Genomic DNA, 24,843 nt, shown 5'->3' with positions numbered 1-24,843 from the left:
TCCCAGAGTAAATACAATCTGGGTTTCCTCTGATATTCACTCCTTCTGTTAATGGATCCACTGTCCAACCAATTGCCCAGGTCTGATATCTTGAAGTTATCTTTCATTTGCCTCCTGTACACTCACATACCCTCCAATAATGGTAAACTTCAAGGGCTATTTATTCTCCCCACTAAACATTTCTCTGCTCAGATTTCTTTCTCAATTCCTACTATCCTGATTCTTTATTCTTAGCATCTTAGATGATCTTCTGAAATAGTCGGCATACCACCCCAACTCTGGTCTTGCTACTCCATACCCAGGTCATCCTGCACAATAAGTAATGCCAGAGCAATCTTTCTAAAATTCAACTTTGCTCATTTTTCTCCATAGTCTGACATAGAATATTATGGTGAATTCCTCTCAACATTTAAGAAATAAATACCTCCTATGATGTTTTTATTCTTAAAATATATTAGATTAATATTGATGGCTGGTAGGATACATTCCAATCATCTTGGCTATTAACTTGCTCTTTTTCTATATAAATTTTATAATCAGTCACATATCATTTAAAGAATCCCTTGGATATTAATGCATTGCCCTGAAATCCATCTTTACAATCTGGAGTCATCACGCTTATGAACATGGTATAGCCATCTCTCCAATCTATGCACTCACTCTTTTTCCTGATACTTTAAATAAATGTTTTCTATCTTTAAAAAGTAACTGAATTCTTTCCTCAGTCAGTCCTCTTAGTTTATGGTCTCAACTCTCCTTCCATATACCTTGAACCTGGAACCACCCAGAACCACTCAGCAGCCACCAAATAGATCATCACTTTTATTCCTCCATGACTTTTATCTGTGCATTTCTTCCTCCTGGAGAACAACACTATTAACTCTCAAGTTAAAGACCCAGGTTGAATGCAGTCTTCTCTGTGAAGCTTTACTTAGTCTTCCCAGAAATCTTTCTTCTCCCTAATTTTACAGTCACAGCTGTTTTTACATTACATTTCAATTAAACATGTCTGTCTCTCTCACTCATTGTAAGACCCTCAAAGCAAGGACTGGACCACATTCATTTTATAGCCCCTATTTCTAGTCTAGAGTATCATACATAGTAAGTTTTCATTAAGTGTTTACCAAATGGATGAATGAATAGAAAACAAATAAATTCTAATCTCTTTTTGCAAATCAAAAAATGTCAGGCACTCTGTAACCAACCAGTCCTCTGTTAAGCTCTCAGACTGATCTTTCTACCTGACTAATACTGTAGGACGTCTCTCTGCTAATAAGACTCTCCATTGATTTCAGGGTAGAATCTTAACTTAGTAGCTTTGCATAGGAAGTTCTTCATAATGAGACTCTGCTCATAGTCACCTCTCACCCCTCCTCCTCCTCCACCGTCCTCTTATCCAAGCACAATTATTTACTGTAAACCTGAGCCAACCATGCTGCTTCTCCTTCTGGAGTACTTCTCCAGCCTGTTTTGTCTGGCTACCTCGTTTCCACCCATTAGAGTCAGCATTGTCTCTAGAAAGCCTCCTGCAACCCGTCTCCACTTATCTGTGTTTGATAAGTACTCTATAATCATTCACCTTTTTATTTATGCAACACTTATCAAGCAGTATGACCCAGACAATATCAATACAACTGTGAACAGGAAAAACAAGATCCCTGCGATCAAAAGGGCATATTTTATAATTGCTTGCTTACTTTTTTGTCTCTCTTCCTCTAGACTGAGATCCTCAAAGGCACACAGTAATGTGTCTTGCTTACCTTGGCATCTTTAGCACTTGGCACGGTCACAGAAATGGGTGGCAGCGACAGCGGGTTACTTCAAGGGCTCCTGCGGGCAATGGTGGGGACCTCAAGCCAGGGCAGCAGAGGTCTGGTTTGCAGGAAGAGCGCCGCACCTGCCCAAGGCCCAGGTTACCGTAGCAGCTACAAATGTCCGTTTAGTCAAGGCTATGGTTTTTCCAGTGGTCATGTATGGATGTGAAAGTTGGACTGTGAAGAAAGCTGAGCACCAAAGAATTGATGCTTTTGAACTGTGGTGTTGGAGAAGACTCTTGAGAGTCCCTTGGACTGTAAGGAGATCCAACCAGTCCAATCTAAAGGAGATCAGTCCTGGGTGTTCATTGGAAGGAATGCTGCTAAAGCTGAAACTCCAATACTTTGGCCACCTGATGTGAAATGTTAACTCATTGGAAAAGACTCATGCTGGGAGGGATTGGGGGCAGGAGGAGAAGGGGACGACAGAGGATAAGATGGCTGCATGGCATCACCGACTCGATGGACTTGAGTTTGGGTGAACTCTGGGAGTTGATGGTGGACAGGGAGGCCTGGAGTGCTGCAATTCATGGGATCGCAGAGTCAGACACGACTGAGTGAACTGAACTGACCGCGGTCCTCAACACACCTAAGGCAGGGGAGCTCTGCGCTCTGTACAATCTCTACCTCAATGCATCATGACCATCAGGATGCCCGCCCCCGCAGCTGAGGCAGACAAGAAGTCCATCTCCAACGAGGAGACGCTGGAGGGCATGGCACTCGCACCGGCTTTCCAAGAGCACCACAGGCCTCCTCCACTTCAAGCGTGAGGTGGAGACTAGAGTAGTCAGTTCTTTCCTGGCCCGCCTCCAGGGCAAGACCAGTCAGCTCAGCAGCTTCGCTGACGTCCTCAAGGTGAGCACGGCAGAGTTCAAAATGGATTTCACCACCCGCCACTATGGGACTCCTTCACCTGTGATGGAAGGAGTGAACAAAACGCTGCCGCGACAGGCCAAACCAGAAAATGGCTCCTCCTGAAGGAGGAGGGCTCGGAGAAGCTGAGCGAGGAGGTTCTGCTCGAGGAGCCTAAGTCTGAGGAAATACGGCAGGTGACCCCGGCTGGCAGGAGGTGACCGACCCGAACTTCCACACATTCAGTCTGGGGGACACTGGACCTCTGGGGTCCAGCACGACGGGTCTTCCGAGCCGCGGGCGCCTTGCGCGGGGTGACACGTATACAGGCGAGGCTTACAAAGCCGTGGTTTGCGGCCTCCAGGTTTCTTTTGATTAGATCAAACACCTGAGTGAGGCCTCAATTAAGAACTGGTTTCTCAAGCGGCAGAAGTTTCTGCAGCTGAAACAGCAGACAGAAGAAGAGCGCCAGAGAGGCAGAGGCACAGGAGGAGCAGAGCAAAGGAAAACAGAAAGAACTAGAGGAACTGGAGAGAAAGCATAGAAGCTTCCGCAAGAGGGAACTAAAGCAGAAGGGCTGGGAATTTCATCAGAATCTTTCTAGAAGCTGCAAGTAAAGGAGCAAAATGCTGCGAGGAAAACACACACACACACACACACACACACACACACACACACAGAAAGGAAACCACAGCAGGTCAGGAGGAATCTGCAGCCCATAATGCACACACACACACACACACAGGAAGACACACACACACACACAAAGGAAACCACAGCAGGTATCTGCAGCCCATAACGCACACACACACGCACACACACACGCGCGCGCGCACACACACACACACACACACACACACGAAACCACAGCAGGTCAGGAGGAATCTGCAGCCCATAATGCTAATTGCGGGGCGGCTGAGCCAGGCCAGGGTACCGCCCCGCGTGGCGCTCACGGTCTCCATCTCCAGCCTGGGACCGCCTCTTCCAGCTAAGATGTAACCTGTTGGGTTTTTTTGAAACACCCAGCCACGACCTCCCTCCTCCTTCGCTGGTTGCAACCGTAACACCCGCCCCCACCCCACCCCCATTGTCTTAACACGAAGAGGGGAAAAACTTGGTGAGAAGGCTCAATACAGTTTTTGTATTATTTTAAAGTAACTCTAAGTAACATAAACATTCCATTACTCATAGCTGCTGCTGCTAAGTCACTTCAGTCGTGTCCGACTCCGTGCGACCCCATAGGCGGAAGCCCACCAGGCTCCCCCGTCCCTGGGATTCTCCAGGCAAGAACGCTGGAGTGGGTTGCCATTTCCTTCTCCAATGCGTGAAAGTAAAAAGTGAAAGGGAAGTCACTAAGTCGTGTCCGACTCTTAGCGACCCCATGGACTGCAGCCTACCAGGCTCCTCTCCATCCATGGGATTTTCCAGGCAAGAGTACTGGCGTGGAGTGCCATCGCCTTCTCCGTTACTCATAGCTGCTGCTGTTGCTGCTGCTGCTGCTAGGTTGCTTCAGTCGTGTCCGACTCTGTGTGACCCCATAGACAGCAGCCCACTAGGCTCCTCTGTCCCTGGGATTCTCATAGCTAGAAAGTACTTATAGGCTAGTGGAAAACCTCAACTATCCTGGGAATGGTCATGTGCTTTTCATAGTAGTCCTAGAATTTCTTTTTTATGTATCTCACAGCATGGTGTGTCACCTCTGATCAATAGAAAGATAATCTAAGGCAGATATATATTAGTATTTTTCATAGTCACATTTTGAAAATGAATAAAATTAATAATATATTAATCAACATAAAAATGTTTAACATATCAATATGAAAATTATTTAGATTATACTTTCTTTTGTACTGAGTCTCAAAATCTGATGTTTATTTTATATTTATGCACAACTCAAATTGGAGTAGCTACATTACAAGTGTTCAATAGTCACTGTATGGCTGCTGCTGCTGCTAAGTTACTTCAGTAGTGTCCCACTCTGTGAGACCCCATGGATGGCAGCCCACCAGCTCCTCTGTCCCTGGGAATCTCCAGGCAAGAATACTGGAGTGGGTTGCCATTTCCTTCTCTAACTGTATGGCTAGGAGCTACCATATTGGACAGCTTATTTCTAATTTACAACAGCGGTTTCAGATTGTATTTTAGCAGTAGGCCATCTTCTTCAGATGAAACCTTTGGCTGAATCCTATTATGTAAATAATCAGGGCTGCTGCTGCTGCTCAGATTGAAGCAGAACAGCATATCAGAGGCCCATCTGATGCCCCCATTTGTCCCCTCCCAAGCACTTCCTGGCAGTTCTTGAGGTAGCTCCATGAATCCATAGCATACAGTGGTACCCATTCTTCACTCATCTACAACTGATTTTAATCTTTCAAAGCGTTACCTTCCAAATAAACTGCATTTAAATAATCATTAATTTGTGTTCTCCCCCCCCCATTTCAGAGGCATGTAAAGTTGCCGCTCAGAACTTTTAATCAGGATCAGATAACAAACAAGAGATTACAGTGAATTGGGGGTAAAGTGGGAGAGTAGTGGGAACTTTGCATTGTCATTGGCCCTGTGATAGTAAATATTGACGTTCTATGAGGTTTTTTGGAAAGTTGAAGGTAGTACCTCTGCTGCCACTGTTACTAGATATGAGGGGCTTTCATTCCATCTAGGATTGCCAGATAAAACACTGTATTTTAATTTCCTACATATAAAAACACAAGTCTCAACTCCCTAGTTCAGTGCAGTGCTACTTGGGGGAGGAGAAACATTTGTTAATAGTTTCTAACCAGGATCAGGCCACCATCATTAGGTAAGTTAATGTTTCTTAACATCAGTCAATCAAAACAGGGCAACACCAGCTTTTTAAGAATTTTGTGGGGATTGGAAAAATTTTTAGTGATGTCAGCACAGTTTGAAAAAACTATGAATTTATTTACTTGTATTTGGGATTTCCTGAGTGAATTAATGATATGGTTTGGAGCATTCCCAGGCTCAAAAATTCACCAATACCTTCAGATAATGGAATACTTGTCAGTATTAAAGAGAGATGAGCTATCAAGCCATAAAAAGATACAGAGGAAACTTAAATACCTATTAGTGAAAGAGGCAGCTCTGAAAAGGCTTCATACTGTATGATTTCAACTATGTGACATAGTGGAAATGGTGTCGTTTAAGGGGGGGGGGGGGGGGGGTGGGATAGGGAGAGATGAATAGACAGAGCACAGAGGATTTTTAGGGTAGTGAAAATATTCTGTATGATACTAAAATGATGGATACATGTAATTATACCCTTGTCTAAACCCATAGAATAGTCAACACAAAGAAGGAACCCCAACGTAAACTACAGACTTAGGGTGATTATAATATGTCAAAGAAGGTTTATCTTTGTTTAAAAAAAAATTCCATTCTGGTGAGTCATGTTAATAATGGGAAGGCTATGCATGTGTGAAGGCAGGAGGTATACAGAAAATCCTTGTACCTCTCTGTCAAAGAGTTTGTTGTAAACCTAAAACTGCTCTAAATGAATAATAATAGTAAAGTCTTAAAGTTCATCAACACAGCCTCCCTGAGACGGTATTCCAGGGATGGCGGGACATAGCTGGCTGAATCTTAAAGCCACCCTGAGTGTTTGTGCCTCCCCTCCTGTATTTGACATGAACCCCAAGTATTCCTGGTCAATGCTTTCTATCTTTGATGTTCATTTCTTCTGCCATCCTCTCTTCACCTACCACACACATCCTTTACTGGTTAATGAATCTTTGTGCTGCCTTCTGATTTTGCAATATAGAGACTGCAAAATTTGGGGACAAGCTTTCTCCTGGGTTGTAAACTGGGTGAAAGAACAAAGGATGACTTATTTCCTTCTTAAAGTATTAGCTGTCAGACTAAGAAATGAGGGTGCATAAAGGGTCCAGGGGAAATTTCCCACGCTAAATAAGTAACTTACCAAGTAGATTGTGTTTCATTCACATATGACTGCCCAATAATATTATGCTGTTACAAAATACTTAAAAGAACTAAAGGGGTTGGGGAAGGACAACCTACTAAGGACCAGTATGAATCTTTTATGCACCAGGTTTCTTTATAATTAGCTCTTTCCTTGCCTTCATGCATTTCACTTTGTATTTATCCTCCACACAAAATTGTTTTAATAAAAATCCAGGGTGGTTAACCAAAGCCTCCTAACTCTCTCCCAAGTTGCCTCTCTCTTCCAGTGTGGAATGACACCACAGACAGATCCTGGGGTGGCTCTGTATTATTGAATTCATCCCGGGGGGGTCAGTCCAAGGGAGAGCAGATGGTAAGCTGTTCTGAATTTTAGGGAAATACCAAAGCTGTCTTTATAGGTCCCAAGGTTCCTACAGATCCTTCAAAGCAATGATAAATGGAAGGTGTTAAACTTGAAAAAAAGAATAGAAAACATTCTGGAAATTAACAAACTACCTTTTGCAAAAGACACAGAGTATCCTAAGTATGCAGATTTTGCAACAAATCAGCATTGGAGATGTAAATGGAGTCCTGGCTTGTCACCCAGAGGTGACAGGTATTACCTTTGGGAATTTCCCAGAATCCAAGCCAAATTTCTCCTGGCCTCCTGGGAAAATGTAAGCAAACTTACAACACAAATTTTGTAACCTAACCTTTTACACCTTTTTCTCCCCCTCTGTTTATTTCTGCTACCTTTAATTTCTCTTCATAAAGGAAAAAACCCCACAGTTTTGTATTTCAAATTGGAGTAAGACACTGAAGATATATTTCAGAAAACTGGCGAGGGGGAAGGAAAGAAGTAGAAGATTGATTCTTTCATCAGAGACCACAATTGTGTTCCGGAACATATAGGAAATTCTGTGTGAAGCTGGAGGGAATAGAGAAACAGAATGGCTTTGAATTTGTATCACTATAGGCAGCCCCCAATCTAAGAAGTTTGGTAATAAAGATTTATTATCTGAGCTGTTGTTCAGAAGTCAGAATTCATTTTTTCATAGAAACATTATAAATGATAGTTCATAGATATTTCATAGATCAAATATGAAAAGTAGATTGAAATCCGTAGTGAATTTAAGATGAGGACTCAAGGTTCTACTTCAAGTTCAACTAACCACCCTTTACAATATTTTTCTAATGGAAGGCTCTATAGATCACGTTCTAGCTCATGGTATCAGGCACATTCCATGCCTCATCTATCTCCCTGCTCCTGCTTCTCTTTCTAATGCTCAGCTCTCCTGTTCCCAAACTCTCTCTAGAATTTATCCCTTGCTAATTGCATAGAAAGAAATGCTTGGGTTAGTCATTCTTTGGGTCTCTGAATTAGGAGAGAAGTGTACTACCTCCACAGGCAGCAGACTTCCTCTACTTGGTTCATGTGTGAAGGCAAGTAGTATGATCAAAGAGCACTGCACTGTCAGTCAACAAACCTGGTCTAACTCTTGGCTCAGCCATTCTCCATGTAACCTTGACTGATGAATTCATGTGTCTGGGCATTAGTTTACATTTATTGAAAAATTAAATAAATAGGATGTCAAATTTATGAGAAGAGAGTTGACTGCTTTCTAGAGAATTTCAAAGGAACCTATCATGACAATGCTCAAAATTAAGAACTACTGGACAAAATGATCTGCTAAATTCTTTTAGCCCTAGCATTTTAAATTGCAAGTCTGGTGGTGTTTCTTAATTAGGAACGGCCCATTCGTGATTTACTTATAAAGTTTTGGAGCCCTCCAAATCATTCTCATCCTCTCTACTAGTTAAACAATAAGCAGAATGGTAAAAACTACTAAAAACTTTCTACATGATTTGCCATTCTCTGAAAATCTTTTCTTTTGCTGTAACAAAATATCTGTCATCTCCTAACCCATAATTTCCAAACTGAGAGTTTATGTTGATTAGACTAACTGGATAATTTTTAGGTCTTTACTTGGTATCTCATAGACTTTGTTTTTCCATATCCTCAATCAATTCACCTTTCTACTTCAAATTATTTGACATGTTCCTTGCTCCTGTTTCAGATCCAAGACAGAGGCTGAAATCTAAGGTCAGTCTCATAACTTGGAATCTTTTTTTTTTTTCTTTCAGGAAAAGGATCATTGGACTGCTTATCCTGTGTGTGGAGTTACCACCTGATGGGAGGACTCTGTACCTCGGATTGTCTTGTGGGGGAGTACAGAGTGGGAGAGGTACAGAGCTGGGTGTGGTGTGCCTTCAACCATTGCTGCAGAGGGACGTGAGCTAGTTTCTGCTTGTCATTTTGGGAAAAGTCCAAAAAAATCATAAAATTGCTACACACACTATAGCTCAGGTTTAATATTTGTAAGTCTTCTACCATTGCATTGTGGAATAATGGTACTACCCATCTGTAACCTTAATTCCAATCAAAGGAGCTGAAAAGACCTGGGAGAAATAATGGGAAGTTATTTAATGAGGACAACAATATATTGCTCACAACCCTAGAAGTTTCAGGTCTACATAGGAATATTATGCCAGAAATAAGAATTGTCTTCTCTTCTCCCCCTCTGCTGGCTAACCTGAAACATCTGAAGAATGTTAGAACTACACAACCGACGTTGGTCCTTCACCTCCTCCCTTCACAGACTATCAAGAGAGAGACGTTTCATTTGCTAGCCTAGAAACCATGGATTCCAAGTCCACTTTTTAAAAAAATTTATTTATTTTTTACTGAAGGATAACTGCTTTACAGAATTTTGCTGTTTTCTGTCAAACCTCAAAATGAATCAGCCTTAGGTATACCTGAGTCCACTAACTTCGTGATTGTGTTTCCAAACTTTAGAAATTAAGTAAATGGTAAAACACACATGACCCAGCATATTCACATATGCCACTCTCTTTAATTCGGGTGAGTACACTTTGGAGAAACTGAGAATCTAAGAGGTTAAATGCAGTACACTGATAAAGATTATACAACTAGTAAATAACGAAGTTGGGATTAAACCCAGGGGTTCTGACTCCTAATCCAGGATTTGATGAAATCTCAGCTGAGAAAGCATCTTATCAGCACCTGGAACTTGTCAAGCAGTGGCAATTTCCATTCCTTCTTTTTCTGCCTTCCAAAGTGCAGAAGTGAAATAAGAAGGTATGTTCCCTCATCCACATTTTCAGCACCAGTGAAACGAAGCAGCCTATTGGGAGGGAAGTCACTTTATCTAATCTCTCAACAATCTTTCCACTGATATTTCACTATGTTAGCTACACAGTCACAATTTATATTATCCTATGGTACAGGCTGTGAAAAGAAGGGAAGCAAAGGAGAAAAGGAAAGATATACCCATTTGAATGCAGAGTTCCAAAGAATAGCAAGAAGAGATAAGAAAGCCTTCCTCAGCGATCAATGCAAAGAAAACAATAAAATGGGAAAGACTAGGGATCTCTTCAAGAAATTAGAGATACCAAGGGAACATTTAATGCAAAGATGGGCTCAATAAAGGACAGAAATGGTAAGGACCTAACAGAAGCAGAAGATATTAAGAAGAGATGGCAAAAATACACAGAAGAACTGTACAAAAAAGATCTTCATGACCCAGATAATCATGATGGTGTGATCACTCACCTAGAGCCTGAGATCCTGGAGTGTGAAGTCAAGTGGGCCTTAGGAAACATCACTATAAACAAAGCTAGTGGAGGTGATGGAATTTCAGTAGAGCTATTTCAAATCCTGAAAGATGATGGTGTGAAAGTGCTGCACTCAATATGCCAGCAAATTTGGAAAACTCAGCAGTGGCCACAGGACTGGAAAAGGTCAGTTTTCATTCTAATCCCAAAGAAAGGCAAAGCCAAAGAATGCTCAAACTACTGTACAACTGCACTCATCTCACATGCTAGCTAAGTAGTTCTCCAAGCCAGGCTTCAGCAATACGTGAATCGTGAACTTCCAGATGTTCACGCTGGTTTTAGAAAAGGCAGAGGAACCAGAGATCAAATTGCCAACATTCGCTGGATCATGGAAAAAGCAAGAGAGTTCCAGAAAAACATCTATTTCTGCTTTATTGACTATGCCAAAGCCTTTGACTATGTGGATCACAATAAACTATGGAAAATTCTTAAAGAGATGGGAATACTAGACCACCTGACCTGCCTCTTGAGAAACCTGTTTGCAGGTCAGGAAGCAACAGTTAGAACTGGACATGGACCAACAGACTGGTTCCAAATAAGAAAAGGAGTACATCAAGGCTGTATATTGTCACCCTGCTTATTTAACTTATATGCAGAGTACATCACGAGAAATGCTGGGCTGGATGAAGCACAAGCTGGAATCAAGATTGCCGGGAGAAATATCAATAACCTCAGATATGCAGATAACACCACCCTTATGGCAGAAAGTGAAGAACTAAAGAGCCTCTTGATGAAAGTGAAAGAGGAGAGTGAAAAAGTTGTCTTAAAGCTCAACATTCAGAAAACTAAGATCATGGCATCTGGTCCCAACACTTCATAGCAAATAGATGGGAAAACAGTGGAAACAGTGGCTGACTTTATTTTGGGGGGCTCCAAAATTACTGCAGATGTTGATTGCAGCCATGAAATTAAAAGATGCTTACTCCTTGGAAGGAAAGTTATGACCAGCCTAGACAGCATATTCAAAAGCAGAGACATTACTATGCCAACAAAGGTCCATCTAGTCAAGACTATGGTTTTTCCAGTGGTCATACATGTGAGAATATAAAGAAAGCTGAGCGCAGAAGAATTGATGCATTTGAACTGTGGTGTTGGAGAAGACTCTTGAGAGTCCCTTGGACTACAAGGAGATCCAACCAGTCCATCCCAAAGGAGATCAGTCCTGGGTGTTCATTGGAAGGACTGATGTTGAAGCTGAAACTCCAATACTTTGGCCACCTGATGCGAAGAGCTGACTCATTTGAAAAGACTCTGATGCTGGGAAAGATTGAGGGCAGGAGAAGGAGACGACAGAGGATGAGATGGTTGGATGGCATCACTGACCCAATGGACATGGGTTTGGGTGGACTCCGGGAGTTGGTGATGGACAGGGAGGCCTGGCATGCTGCGGTTCATGGGGTCACACAGAGTCAGACACGACTGAGCAACTGAACTGAACTGAGGGCAGAGGCATATAAGAATCTTAATAGCCATAGAGGCAGGGCAGATCATGTAAATGAGTGAAGAGTGTTGGGTCAAAAAAAAAAAGAAACAAAACAGGGCAGACTTGACCATAGGCAGAATATTACATTGCATCTATGTGTTGGTGACATCAGAGCACATTCTGAGGATTGTATCAAATAGGAGAGCATAAAAAGGGGCCACTGCCACTCAACTCCATCTGTGATATGGGAGTGATGAATCCAGTGTTGATAAGTCTGATAGTTTTGAAAGAGAAACTCAGAACTGACTTATGTGTGAAATATCCCAGTTTTGAAATGTAGGCAATGAGTTCAAATTTTTTTAAACCATGAAATCCAATTGAGTATGGACCAAACAAAACTTGTCCTTGACCAGGTACAGCACATGGCTGTCAGGGTGTGACCTGAGCTCTTCTAGAAGCTTATTCTCTCACTATTATTACCAGCAGATCTCATAGGAAAAGCTCAACACTGGCTCCCTCGAGTGCAGACAGCTGGTTCTTTCTTTCACCCAGAAGAGTTAAAATGGACCCAGAGCAAATCACCTTTCTGCTATCCCCAACCTGCTTCCTTGCTTTATCCAGAGGAGAGGGAACCCCCATCTGGGAACTCTCAGTGCCTTGTTAATTTCTCCACACTCAAAAGGAATCTGATTGTTCTTAACAGGGGGAGAAATTTAACTGTGAAAAGTGCCACGAGAGCTGCATAGAATGCAAGGGACCTGGCAGCAGGAACTGTACCGTGTGTCCTGCCAACCTGGTGCTGCACGTGGACGACAGCCGCTGCCTGCGTTGCTGCAATGCCTCCGACCCCACCAATGCCCAGGAGTGCTGTGACTGCCGTGACACCGAAGGTGAGGGGAGGGGCAGAGAGTTTTGCAGAACCAGAGGAAGGGCGTGTCCCCAGGATTCTCACAGGAGCATGAGGGAGAGAGCGATGGGACGTTTCAAAAGATCGACAGAACTACCTTTTTTCTCATGACTTTTTAAATATATTTTTTAATTGAAGTACAGTTGATTTATAATGTTAGTTTCTGGTGTACAGCAAAGTGATTCAGTTGTATATATGCATTTGTGCATGCTCAGTTGCTTCAGTCGTGTCCAATTCTCTGCGACCCCATGGACTGTAGCCCACTAGACTCCTCTGTCCATGGAATTTTCCAGACAAGAATACTAGAACAGGTTACCATGCCCTCCTCCAGGAGATCATTCTGACCCAGGGATTGAACCCATGTCTCCTGCATTGCAGGCAGATTCTTTACCTCTGAGCCATGAGGGAAGATATATGTTTTATACATATATATAGATAGATAGATAGATAGATATAGATATATATAATATATAGTCTTTCATATTTTTCCAGTATGGCTTATTATAAGATAAAGCTACCTTTTTATTGAGTGCTTACTATATGTCTAGTATATTTGGAATTTTCTGTCCACTATTTAAGTAGATATTATCAATCCCATTTGACTGATGAGAAGACTTGGGTTCAAAGGGTTTGATTAGTGTGCCCCAGTGTTTCCCTGGTGGCTCCAACAGTAAAGAATATGTCTGCAATGAAGGAGATCTCGGTTTTATCCCTGGGTCGAGAAGATCCCCCTGAAGGAGGGAATGGCAACCCACTCCAGTAGTCTTGCCTGGAGAATTCCGTGGACAGAGGAGTCCATACCAATGTGAAGAGGCTCACGTGAAATTAGAATATGGATCATATGGACTCACAGCCAGCATTCTCTCCACTCCTGTGCTCCCTCCCAGATTCAAACTCAAGCAGGTCTAAAGTTTCATCTTTATAAATTTATAAACTTTATTCCTTTTTTTGGGGGGGGGTTGTCCTTTCTTAGGAAAAAAGGAATCACCTATCACAGAAACTGATGCTAATATTATCTTGACTCTGTTGAAAAATCATTCTGTGGAAGTCAGTTCAAATCCAGGGCTCCCATTAGAGACTTAAGACATTTTATAAATGAGGTTTTATTTAAGGCTTTCTTACAAAACCCAATTTACCAATTCTAACCCCCCAACTGTCTCCCCACCCCAACCCCACTTGTATAGATACTTGGTTCTCATTGGCTATAAGCTTAGAAAGGCCCCAAATGGAGTGATATCATCTAAAAAGAAAAATATAAATTCTTATTTATTCATTTTAATTGGAGGCTAATTACTTTACAATATTACAGTGGTTTTTGCCATACATTGACATGAATCAGCCATCGGTTTACATGTGTTCCCCATCCTGAACCATCCCCCAACCTCCCTCCCCATCCTATCCCTCTGGGTCATCCCAGTGCATCAACCCTGAGCACCCTGTCTCATGCATCAAGCCTGGACTGGTGATCTATTTCACATATAATAATATACATGTTTCAATGCCATTCTCCCAAATCATCCCACCCTCTCCCTCTCCCACGGAGTCCAACAGGTTGTTCTATACATCTGTGTCTCTTTTGCTGTCTCGCATACAGGGTTATCGTAACCATCTTTCTAAATTCCATATATATGTGTTAGTATACTGTATTGGTGTTTCTCTTTCTGGCTTACTTCACTCTGTATAATAGGCTCCAGTTTCAAGCCGAGGGATGGGATGGGGAGGGAGGTGGGTTCAGGATTGGGAGCACGTGTACACCTGTTGCAGATTCATGTTGATGTATGGCAAAACCAATACAGTATTATAAAGCAAAATAAAATAAAAAGTAAACTGTGGAAAAAAAATAAGCTCCACTTTCATCCACCTCATTAGAACTGATTCAAATGCATTATTTTTAATGGCTGAGTAATATTCCATTGTATATATGTACCACAGCTTTCTTATCCATTCGTCTGTGGATGGACGTCTAGGTTGCTTCCATGTCCTGGCTATTGTAAACAGTGCTGCAATGATTATTGGGGTACACATGTCACTTTCAATTCTGGTTTCCTCAGTGTGTATGCCCAGCAGTGGGATTCCTATGTCATACGGCAGTTCTATTTCCAGTTTTTTAAGGAATCTCCACACTGTCCTCCATAGTGGCTGTACTAGTTTGCATTCCCACCAACAGTGTAAGAGGGTTCTCTTTTCTCTACACCCTCTCCAGCATTTATTGTTTGTAGATTTTTGGATAGCAGCCATTCTGACCAGCGTGAAATGGTACCTCACTGTGGTTTTGATGTGCATGTCTCTGATAATGAGTGATGTTGAGCATCTTTTCATGTGTTTGTAAGCCATCTGTATGTTGTCTTTGGAGAAATATCTGTTTATTTCTTTGGCCCATTGTTTCATTGGGTCATTTATTTTTCTGGAATTGAGCTGCAGGAGTTGCTTGTATATTTTTGAGATTAATTCTTTGTCAGTTGCTTGCTATTATTTTCTCCCATTCTGAAGGCTGTCTTTTCACTTTGCTTATAGTTTCCTTCATTGTGCAAAAGCTTTTAAGTTTAATTAGGTCCCATTTGTTTATTTTTGCTTTTATTTCCATTACTCTGGGACGTGGGTCATAGAGGATCCTGCTGTGATTTGTGTCGGAGAGTGTTTTGCCTGTGTTTTCCTCTAGGAGTTTTATAATTTCTGGTGTTACATTTAGATCTTTAATCCATTTAGAGTTTATTTTTGTGTATGATGTTAGAAAGTGTTCTAGTTTCATTCTTTTACAAGTGGTTGACCAGTTTTCCCAGCACCACTTGTTAAGTTGAAGAGATCGTCTTTTCTCCATTGTATATTCTTGCCTCCTTTGTCAAAGATAAGGTGTCCGTGGGTGCATGGATTTATCTCTGGGCTTTCTATTTTGTTCCATTGATCTATATTTCTGTCTTTGTGCCAGTACCATACTGTCTTGATGACTGTAGCTTTGTAGTATAGCCTGAAGTCAGGCAGGTTGATTCCTCCAGTTCCAGTCTTCTAAAAAGAAAAATATAAATTCTTAAAACATTCTACAGTGCAAAAGCATATCATTTCTTTGGGGCTCAGGTACATCATGGCTTGACCAAAAAAGAGACATCAAATTTATGGGAGCCTGTCCATTTATTAAAAAAGTAAATCCCAGACCCCAAACCACTACTAGCCTTTTATATTTTATTTTTTATCAACCTTTTCACTTACTTCTAAATATCGTCTTTCCAAAAACTAATTATTTCCTCCTTTCAGCAATCCTGCCTCCATGAGCTGCTGGTTTCCCCAGCTATTCACACATATCCACATGCCTAATGTTCATTCTGTGTCAGCTAAGAATAATAACCCTCATTACATTGATGGCTTTAAATGAAACCAGAAGTGTGTGCATGTTGGATGTAGAGTTTCAGCAAGCCTTTTACAACTAAGAACTACTTATTCAGCTTTCTTGGGCTTTCTGTAGCTCTTGAAGATTAAATACTCAAAAGACTACATACTCTTGATTACCTGCTCATTCTTTACTGAGACACACTGCTCCTTCAAAGAAGAACCCATATCACACAGGCGGACCCTAACTCTCCAAACCTAAGACTGGAGGATAGTAAGGCTTGCATATGATACCCTATTAATTGAAACAACCTCACAAGGTCTTTTATTGAGTCTCCTGTCTCAGCATTTATCACAAAGTACCACATACAGAGGGCTTCCCAGGTGGCTCCAGGGGTAAAGAATCTGCTTGCCAATGCAGGAGACACAAGAGACATGGGCTCAATCCCTAGGTCAGGAAGATCCCCTGGAGGAGGGCATGGTAACCCACTCCAGGTTTCTTGCCTGGAGAATGCCATGGACACAAGAGCTTGGCAGGCTATGATCCATAAGGTCACAAAGCCAAACACAACTTAGCATGCACACACCACACACAGATTGCAGTCCTTATTGCTAATTGCTTATCCTTCCCTCTAGTGCTTTAATATTTCCTCCAGTGGAAAAATTCTGTTCTAGTATATTAATGACAAAAGTAGTCATGATAGTATTGTTACTTTAGGAGATGAAATTCTATTTGATGGGCAAAATCCCACAAGGATGAAAGTTAGGATAAAAAAAAAACAACTTGTTTATCACTAACAAAAAGAGAAGGAAAGAAACACGTAGTGGTGATGAATCACACCGAATTGGCCAATATATATTAAGCAAAAGTAATTAACCCTAAAATAACTGCCACAGTATTATATTCATTAAGCTAGTGTATATAATGTACCTAGAATCTCATAAAACATCCTGAGGGCAGAACTAGTTGGTTCAAAAAATAATTATGGAGAATGTACTGTTGTATTTCAACTTGTACATCCGGTAAAGCCTGCTAGTTTTTCTTTCTAGTTCTTTCATACTCTCACTCTCCCATTTGGTGGGTTAAAGAATAGAAAAAAAGTATTAGGTAAATCATACCACCTGAATAAATGAGTGAAAATGAGTTCATCACTGAGTTAAGAAACTGTTTTGTTTGCTGCATGTTCTCAATTAAGTCATCAAAACCAAGAATGATGAATGAGAGAGAGACAGAGCTCTCAGCCTCAGAAATCTTAGTTATTATAATAGAAGAAATCTATCTCTCAATTTGGCAGTCAGAATTTAAAGATGAGGGAAAAATAGAATTTAAAGATGGTAGTTTTCTTCCTGCCAGATAAGGTCCACAGGATGTCAGAAAGTAAAACAACAACAAATACATTGCCGGTGTTTTGCCCCACTGTCTCCAGACAGTAGCCTAAAGTAAGGATTCCTGGGTTTGAATTCTGATAACTCCACAAACAACTCCTAACCTCTGATGATGTGGTAATTCACTTTCTATGGGTCTCAGTTTCCTCAACTATCAAGCAACAGAAAGACCTGTGATTTCTACGGCCCCACATAGGAATGAGTCAGTGCTTTTATAAATAATCTGTTCCTGTCTTTGAATGATGGGACAATCCTGTTGAATCAGGTTTAAATGTAAACCTGATTTAAAGCTGGGGAAAAGACTCAGTCTTAGAAAAAGCTAAAGTTGAAACAGAAATAGAGCATTTTACAATAACTGAAACCTGGTCCAAAATGGAATATTTCTCTCAAGAAGGAAACAGAAGAATCGATTTAGTAAGGTTGGACACTTGATGACTGACCCATGAGGTATGGGTATGATGGGGACTCCCTTTGGTCCTCAGACTGACCTCCACCCTAGAAGAGTTTGTTGGTATCATCTGGGATAGGCTGAAACTCTCCTGGAGTACACACAGCAGTTCTATAGAGGGATATGCTCTCTAAGGAAATCAAAGACAGTGGTTCTACTATTTTAGATTCAAAAGATAAAGGTGAAACCCTTTATTTCAGAAACTAATTTTCACCATTCCATTTCTTCTCTTCCACTCTTCCCCTCTGTCCTCTTCCTTTGGGATCATCTTCCAACAGATGAGTGTATCCTTCGAGCAAGTGAGGTTGAGCCTGCAGGTGAGCATTCCAAGACAGCCCTGTTGATCACTTCCTCCATTATGCTGGTGCTTCTGCTCGGGGCAGCTGTGATTGTCTGGAGGAAATCTCGGAGCAGAGCCAAGTCAACAGAAAAAGCCGGCTATGCAAAGCTGGCTGAACCTAGCGTGTCTTACTCCTCCTCTAAGAGCAGCCATCGTGAGAGCTTTGAAGAGGATCAAGTGATTGAGTACAGAGACCGGGACTATGATGAGGATGATGATGATGACATTGTCTACATGGGCCAAGATGGCACTGTCTACCGGAAATTTAAGTATGGGCTGCTGGATGATGACAGTGAAGATGACCTGGAATACGATGATGAGAGCTACTCCTACCAGTAAACAGAGGTCACGCACACCGCAGCACATTCCACTCATGGGCATGCATATGAGCATTACAGTGTTGGATTTTATCCCGACATACCAGGCTGACGTGAGGGTGCTTGTCTTCTTAACCAAGAGTCCAACTAGAGTATATGAGAATGCTGAAATATTTTGTTCTTCTTTTGGATGGTTAAACTCAATTAACTATAATTATTCAACCATGACTGAGGGACAAGGATAAAATTCGGAGTAATTGTTCTCAAAACAATATCTCAAGACACAAAACATAAGAAGTTTTAAAAAAAATAGTGAAATTTTTGTGCAAACTGTTTCATGTGATTTAAAAAAAAGAAATAGACCTATAGTAATTCTGTTTCTCAGCTGCATTGTAGAGATATTTGCTACCTTTTTGATTTCTGATATTTCTGTAATTGATTTGGGGGGATGCGGAGACAAAAGAACTGTTTGTCTTAGGGGATTTTCCTCCCCTTTTAGTTCTCTTGGGGCAGAGATTTGTTCCTTAAAGGACCACTAAAGAAAGTTCTCCTCCTCACACCATTTATACCAATTACTCCAGCTCACCCCTGAGTAATACAGACCACCTCTGCTGAGGCTGATCAGGATCTATTTATAGACAGGAGGAAAGACATGAGAGGTTGCTTCATAGCCAAGGAAGCATGTGTCCTCCATGCCCTGGTTCCTCTGTCCATAGTCATGATGATTCTAGAGCAAGCTCAGGCAGGAGATTGGTGGCAGCAAGCCCAGGAGGAAAGACATCACTGTTTCTAAGAATGTCAGTCTTACACTCTCATGATTTTTCTAAGGGTGTTTCTGGTTAGAAACATCAGCTAAAACATCAAGTAATAAAAGAAAATTAGTAATGTTAACCTCACATAAAATGGTATAAAATGACAGAAACTTCAGATACTCTTTTTTAAAAAAAGACTTTAGCTACTAAATTAAAGAGCTTTTATGAACAGCCCATCACAGAACTGTGGGCTCTTCAAAGAAAAAGTTAGGATGGAGTCTAACATGGAAATTCTCAACATCCTGCTCACCAGCTTAATCCAGCTGCTGATCAGCCTTCCAACACTCTTCATCTCTATGATTTTTGTTTCTAGACACCCTAGGCATCTCTTTTTCCATCCTCCTGTCCAGTACACTCTTGGATTTGCACACACAGGACAGTTTTTCTGCAGGCAATACAGAGAAGAGCTCCTGCTAAGTGAAATTAAGTAAGCAGGGTTTTATGGATTTCCTTGTCAAAACAGAAGTGATAGGCAGTCTTGGGAGTGAACCACCAGAAAGAGATATTTTCAGATAATGAGGACAATCACACAAAAAAATAAATGTATTTCACACTGTGTACTAGGTACCGAGCTAGACAATTCCTTTTAAAAACTCACCCCATTTAATATCACTGTAACTTCTTGAGGTTGGTACCATTATTACTCTTTTTTTAAATGGGAAAGCCAAAGCTTATGAAAAGTTAAATAGCCCAAGGTCACAGAAAGCTTATCAAGATTTACGAAAAAAAGGATGACTCTAAAGTGTGTGTTCCTAAGAACTATGCTACACTGACACAAAGTAGAAAAAGAAGCATCCTAAATCTAATAAAGGCCTATCTTACTTTATAATATGGCAACGCTATTATCTTTCCTGAATGTGTACATTTTCTTTTTTTAAAAAAACATATCACTGACACAGGAAATCTTTGTAAAGAAGTCTTCGGTTTACTGAAGGCCTCTGTGTTTCTTTAAGGGAAAGCTCTTAAAACAAATATTGGCAAACTTTCTCTGAAAAGAGCCAGATAGTAAATACTTTAGGCTTTGCACAACTATCAACCCTGCCATTGTGGCATGCATGCAGCCAACCCACAACAAATGGGTGGGCTGTGCTCCAAGAAATCTTTATTTATGGACACTGAAATTTGGATTTAAGATAATTTTCACATATCATAAAATAGTATTCTTCTTTTGATTTTTTCCTCAGTCACTTAAAAATGTGAAAAACCATTCTTGCCTCAAGGCAGTACAGAAACAGGTGATGGGCCAGATTTGGTCAAGAGATTGTAATTTGCTGACAGAAATTCCTAAGAGACCATGTATATCACAGACACATATGATATGCTCCAAAAAATTTTGATCATTTAAAATCACCCCCTGAAAACCTATATGAACCCTTTATAGATCCTTTCCCAAACCTTAGAAACAAATAGAAATACATATAAGATAGCCATCTCATCATGGAGAATGAAACAGCAATCCACTCCAGTATTCTTGCCCAGGAAATCTCATGGACAGAGGAACCTGGTGGACTACAGTCAGTGGGGTTGCAAAGAGTCAGACAGAACTGAGTGAGCATGCACGCACCAGCCATTTTATCAATGGAAGAAGTCTTCATCTCTTGTTGTGTAATTGGAGTGTAGCCTATGGAAATAAGTAATTTTGTTTATACTGTGTTGTGTGTCTTCCCTGATAATTCAAAACTCTGATAAACTGAGTCTGACATTTCTTTGTGTAGCCTGGAAATCGTTTTCCAAGAAAATTCTGTCTTTAGGATACACAATTAAGCATTAAATGAGGTCAAGATGACCTTGAAAACAAGAAAAATTGTGTCATTACTCCATGTGATCCTAAAAAGAAGCCTCAAACTATATATGGGTACTTTGACATCTTTCCTTCTTTGTTCACAGTTAGGCCATATTATTCTCAGACTTCTTTGGAATATTCCACTAACAACTATCTAAAGAGATAAATATGTGGTTGGAAAACAAAGTCACCTTTTGGTTTTCTGTTTGCTAACAACTTCAAAATATTGAGAATCTTCATAGACTGGAAATACACCAAGAGGCTGGGCAAGAGCTTGGAAAGTTCTAGTTCATAGAAAGTAATTTTAAAATTTAAAATGAAATCAAAACCAGATAATGCTATAGCGGCTAGCTTATTAATGAATTACCTCTGAGGAGATCAGTCCTGGGTGTTCATTGGAAGGACTGATGTTGAAGCTGAAACTCCAATACTTTGGCCACCTGATGTGAAGAGCTGACTCATTGGAAAAGACCCTGATGCTGGGAAAGATTGAGGGCAGGAGGAGAAGGGGACGACAAAGGATGAGATGGTTGGATGGCATCACTGACTCAATGGACGTGGGTTTGGGTGGGCTCCAGGAGTTGGTGATGGACAGGGAGGCCTGGCGTGCTGCGGTTCATGGGATCGCAAAGAGTCAGACACGATTGAGCGACTGAACTTAACTGACTTTTTATATGATTAGTATCATGCTTTACCAAGTAAGAGTACAAAGCAATGAAAGTGCTTCTTTCCCCTTCCTTTTATCTTTCTACTTCCAATGACTGAGTTAGTCATATCAATGATAAACCTTAAAAATCAAATCCAATCTGTCAGTCCCATCATCACTGGCTCAATAAGGCTCTTAGTCTCTCTCATCTGGACCCTTACTATAAAACTTCTCCTGACTTATTACTGAACTTCAGTCTCTTTCTCCCAATTTATCTACCCTGCAATCAGTGATCATTTCTAAGTTCTATCAGATCATCACATTCAGGGCTCAGCATCACCTACCTTGATTATAACATTCAAAATTTTGCAAGATGTGACGACTGCCTCTGTCTCCAATCTTAACATCCATCAGTTCTTGGCCCCTCCTCATTTCCTAGATTCTCTACTTACACTCAATAGTACTGAATTACTTCTAAGGTCTCTGGGGTATATCTTGTTATCTCACGTCCTTGGGCATACATTGTTCACTCTCCTTGGAATATTCTACCCCCACCCCTACTTTGACCTGGGGAATTTCTAACCATTCTTTAAAAATCGTATTACCTTATAACCTCTCTTGGGAGCCCTTCCCTGACCTTCTTGAAGAAGGTTAATCACTTTATCACTTCTCTGCTACCTAGATCAGAGAAGGCAATGGCACCCCACTCCAGTTCTCTTGCCTGGAAAATCCCATGGATGGAGGAGTCTGGGCTACAGTCCATGGGGTAGCTAAGAGTCGGACACGACTGAGTGACTTCACTTTCACGCATTAGAGAAGGAAATGGCAACCCACTCCAGTTCTCTTGCCTGGAGAATCCCAGCGACGGGGGAGCCTGGTAGGCTGCCGTCTATGGGGTCGCACAGAGTCGGACATGACTGAAGCAACTTAGCAGCAGCAGCAGCTACCTAGATACTATGTGCAAATAGTAGTGTGCTTTCATATCATACTCTGTTATAACTGTTTCATTTACATTTATATCTACTCAGAGGCTGGGTATATCTATCTACTAAGACACTGGGTACTTCTTGAGGCAACTACTATTTCCTTTCCAGAACCTAGCAGTGTCCAGCATTTGATAAACAACCAACAAATATTGATGGAATTGAATGTTAAGAAGACAGGACTCATAAATATGAAGTAATCAGGCAATGATATAGACATATATTATGCAGTCTGTTCCTATTTAGTCTTGAGTGTAAATGATAAGGCAGGTGGTGCAGGTGATTCTGTCAGTTAAATATGAAAAGTATGAGATAAACACAAATTAGACCTTGTTAGGGGTGGCTTCATGGGAAGAGGACTCATGCTTGGATTTGATTTGAAATAGAAAAGAAGATGCAGAGTGTATTCCTCAAGGAAGGCAGTGGAGTTAATAAGTTGTTGACCTGACTTTTACTATAATTATGTTTATTCACTAAGTGTGTATTAAGAATTTACCACATTCTAGGCACTGTTTTGGAAATAACAGTGAGTGAAATCAAATCTTGGACTTTAGGAATTTTCAGTCTAGTGGGGAGAAATAAATAATAACACAACTACCTTCTATGTGCCAGCCACTGGCTTTGGCCCTTTTCTCATATGACCTCATTTAATCCTTACAGTACAAATGCTGTAGAATAGGAATGTGCTCCCTCTTTACAGATGAGTGCCATCAGACAGGGTGTGAGTGGTCCAACTGGGATGTCACCTAGAACTTTAGTCCATCTTCCTTCTGCTGTACCACCCTACTTCTAAGGGAAGAAAGAATATGGCCTTTGTCAGTAATCCCTGTATTTCATTTGGGGCTTTTTTTTTTTTTTTTTTTTTTAGCTATGGAATTCGAATCATCAGAAAGTGATGCCAGGGAAGCACCCATGGGATCCTGCAGTTCAGGTGCCTAATTTCACCTAGAGGCATAGTGAGGGGTAATGAGGAAAAGAATTTTAGGTAATTGTGCACATTAACTGTGTATAAGTCAAACTATTAAAAAGTATTCATGAAAAAATAAAATACAATTTTAAAAGATAAAAGGTATTCATGAGAGATTCTACCATATAAAAGAAAAAAAAAATTTTCAAATATTAAGAATTTCCAAACATGGAAATCAGAGGGCATCAAGTGGGAGAGAAGACTGCTGTTAGAGAAACTGGAGATAACGATTTTAGGTGTGCTGAACACAAACACTTGACATTGGAGTAGACCTTTTAAGATCTGTTCAGAGTTAAGGAGGTCTACTTCAGAGCTCATGAAAAAAGAAGCTGCTTAGGGTACTACCCAGTTGAAGACTGAAGTTCAGACGCCGTCAACTGAAATAAAGAGTAGCCTGCATTTTACACTGAAATGTAAGAACTGTAAATAGATTGTGTTTCCAAAGGAAATATATGAATTTTATCAGTGAATGCTTAGCATGGACTCTGGGTCTAACTAATCACCACACAGAAACAACATCTGATACTGAAGAAGTGAGACAAAAATTTGAGGCTGTATTTGGAATTTCACTTTTAAAGCCTCCTATGTCTACCTTGGGAGAGTGAAAAGGGTGGCTTAAAACTCAACATTCAGAAAACTAAGATCATGGCATTTGGTCCCATCACTTCATGGCAAATAGGGAAACAACAGAAATAGTGACAGACTTTATTTTCTTGGGCTCCACAATCACTGCAGATGGTGACTGTAGCCATGAAATTAAAAGACACTCCATAGAAGAAAAGCTATGACAAACCTAGACAACATATTAAAAACCAGAGACATTACTTTGCCAACAAAGGTCCATCTAGTCAAAGCTATGGTTTTTCCAGTAGTCATAAATGGATGTGAGAGTTGGACCATTAAAAAAAACTGATTGCCGAAGAATTGATGATTTTGAACCGTGGTGTTGGAGAAGACTCTCGAGAATCCTTTGGACAGCAAGGAGATCAAACCAGTCAATCCTAAAGGAAATCAACCTGAATATTCATTGGAAGGACTGATGCCGAAGCTGAAGCTCCAATATTTTGGCCACCTGATGTGAAGAACTGACTCACTGGAAAAGACCCTGATGCTGGGAAAGACTAAGGGCAGGAGGAGAAGGGGACGACAAAGGATGAGATGACTTGATGGACGTGAGTTTGAGTGAGCTGCGGGAGTTGGCGTTGGACAAGGAAGCCTGTTTTTAAAAGT

The 24,843-nt window shown here is 41.0% G+C and overlaps 1 protein-coding gene across 5 annotated transcripts in view; it reads left to right on the top strand.

The window, feature by feature from the left end:
• The window catches only part of PCSK5 (proprotein convertase subtilisin/kexin type 5), a 507,422-nt gene extending 483,708 nt beyond the window's left edge, over positions 1–23,714 (top strand). For 3 of the 5 annotated variants that reach the window (XM_042243335.2, XM_042243334.2, XM_060409351.1), the window contains 3 exons: positions 8,730–8,830; positions 12,407–12,593; positions 18,044–21,038. In XM_042243335.2, coding sequence (XP_042099269.1) covers positions 8,730–8,830; positions 12,407–12,593; positions 18,044–18,444 — 689 coding nt within the window. In that variant the 3' untranslated portion in view covers positions 18,445–21,038. Of the gene's footprint in view, positions 1–8,729; positions 8,831–12,406; positions 12,594–18,043; positions 21,039–23,514 lie in introns of those variants that run through there. The other 2 variants (XM_060409352.1, XM_042243336.2) reach the window with 1 other exon arrangement.
• The last annotated feature ends 1,129 nt before the right edge of the window (positions 23,715–24,843 follow it).

This window comes from Ovis aries, chromosome 2, assembly GCF_016772045.2.
Source record: "Ovis aries strain OAR_USU_Benz2616 breed Rambouillet chromosome 2, ARS-UI_Ramb_v3.0, whole genome shotgun sequence".
In the NCBI taxonomy this organism is placed as follows: domain Eukaryota; kingdom Metazoa; phylum Chordata; class Mammalia; order Artiodactyla; family Bovidae; genus Ovis; species Ovis aries.
This window is presented reverse-complemented; position numbering and strand designations above follow the sequence as displayed.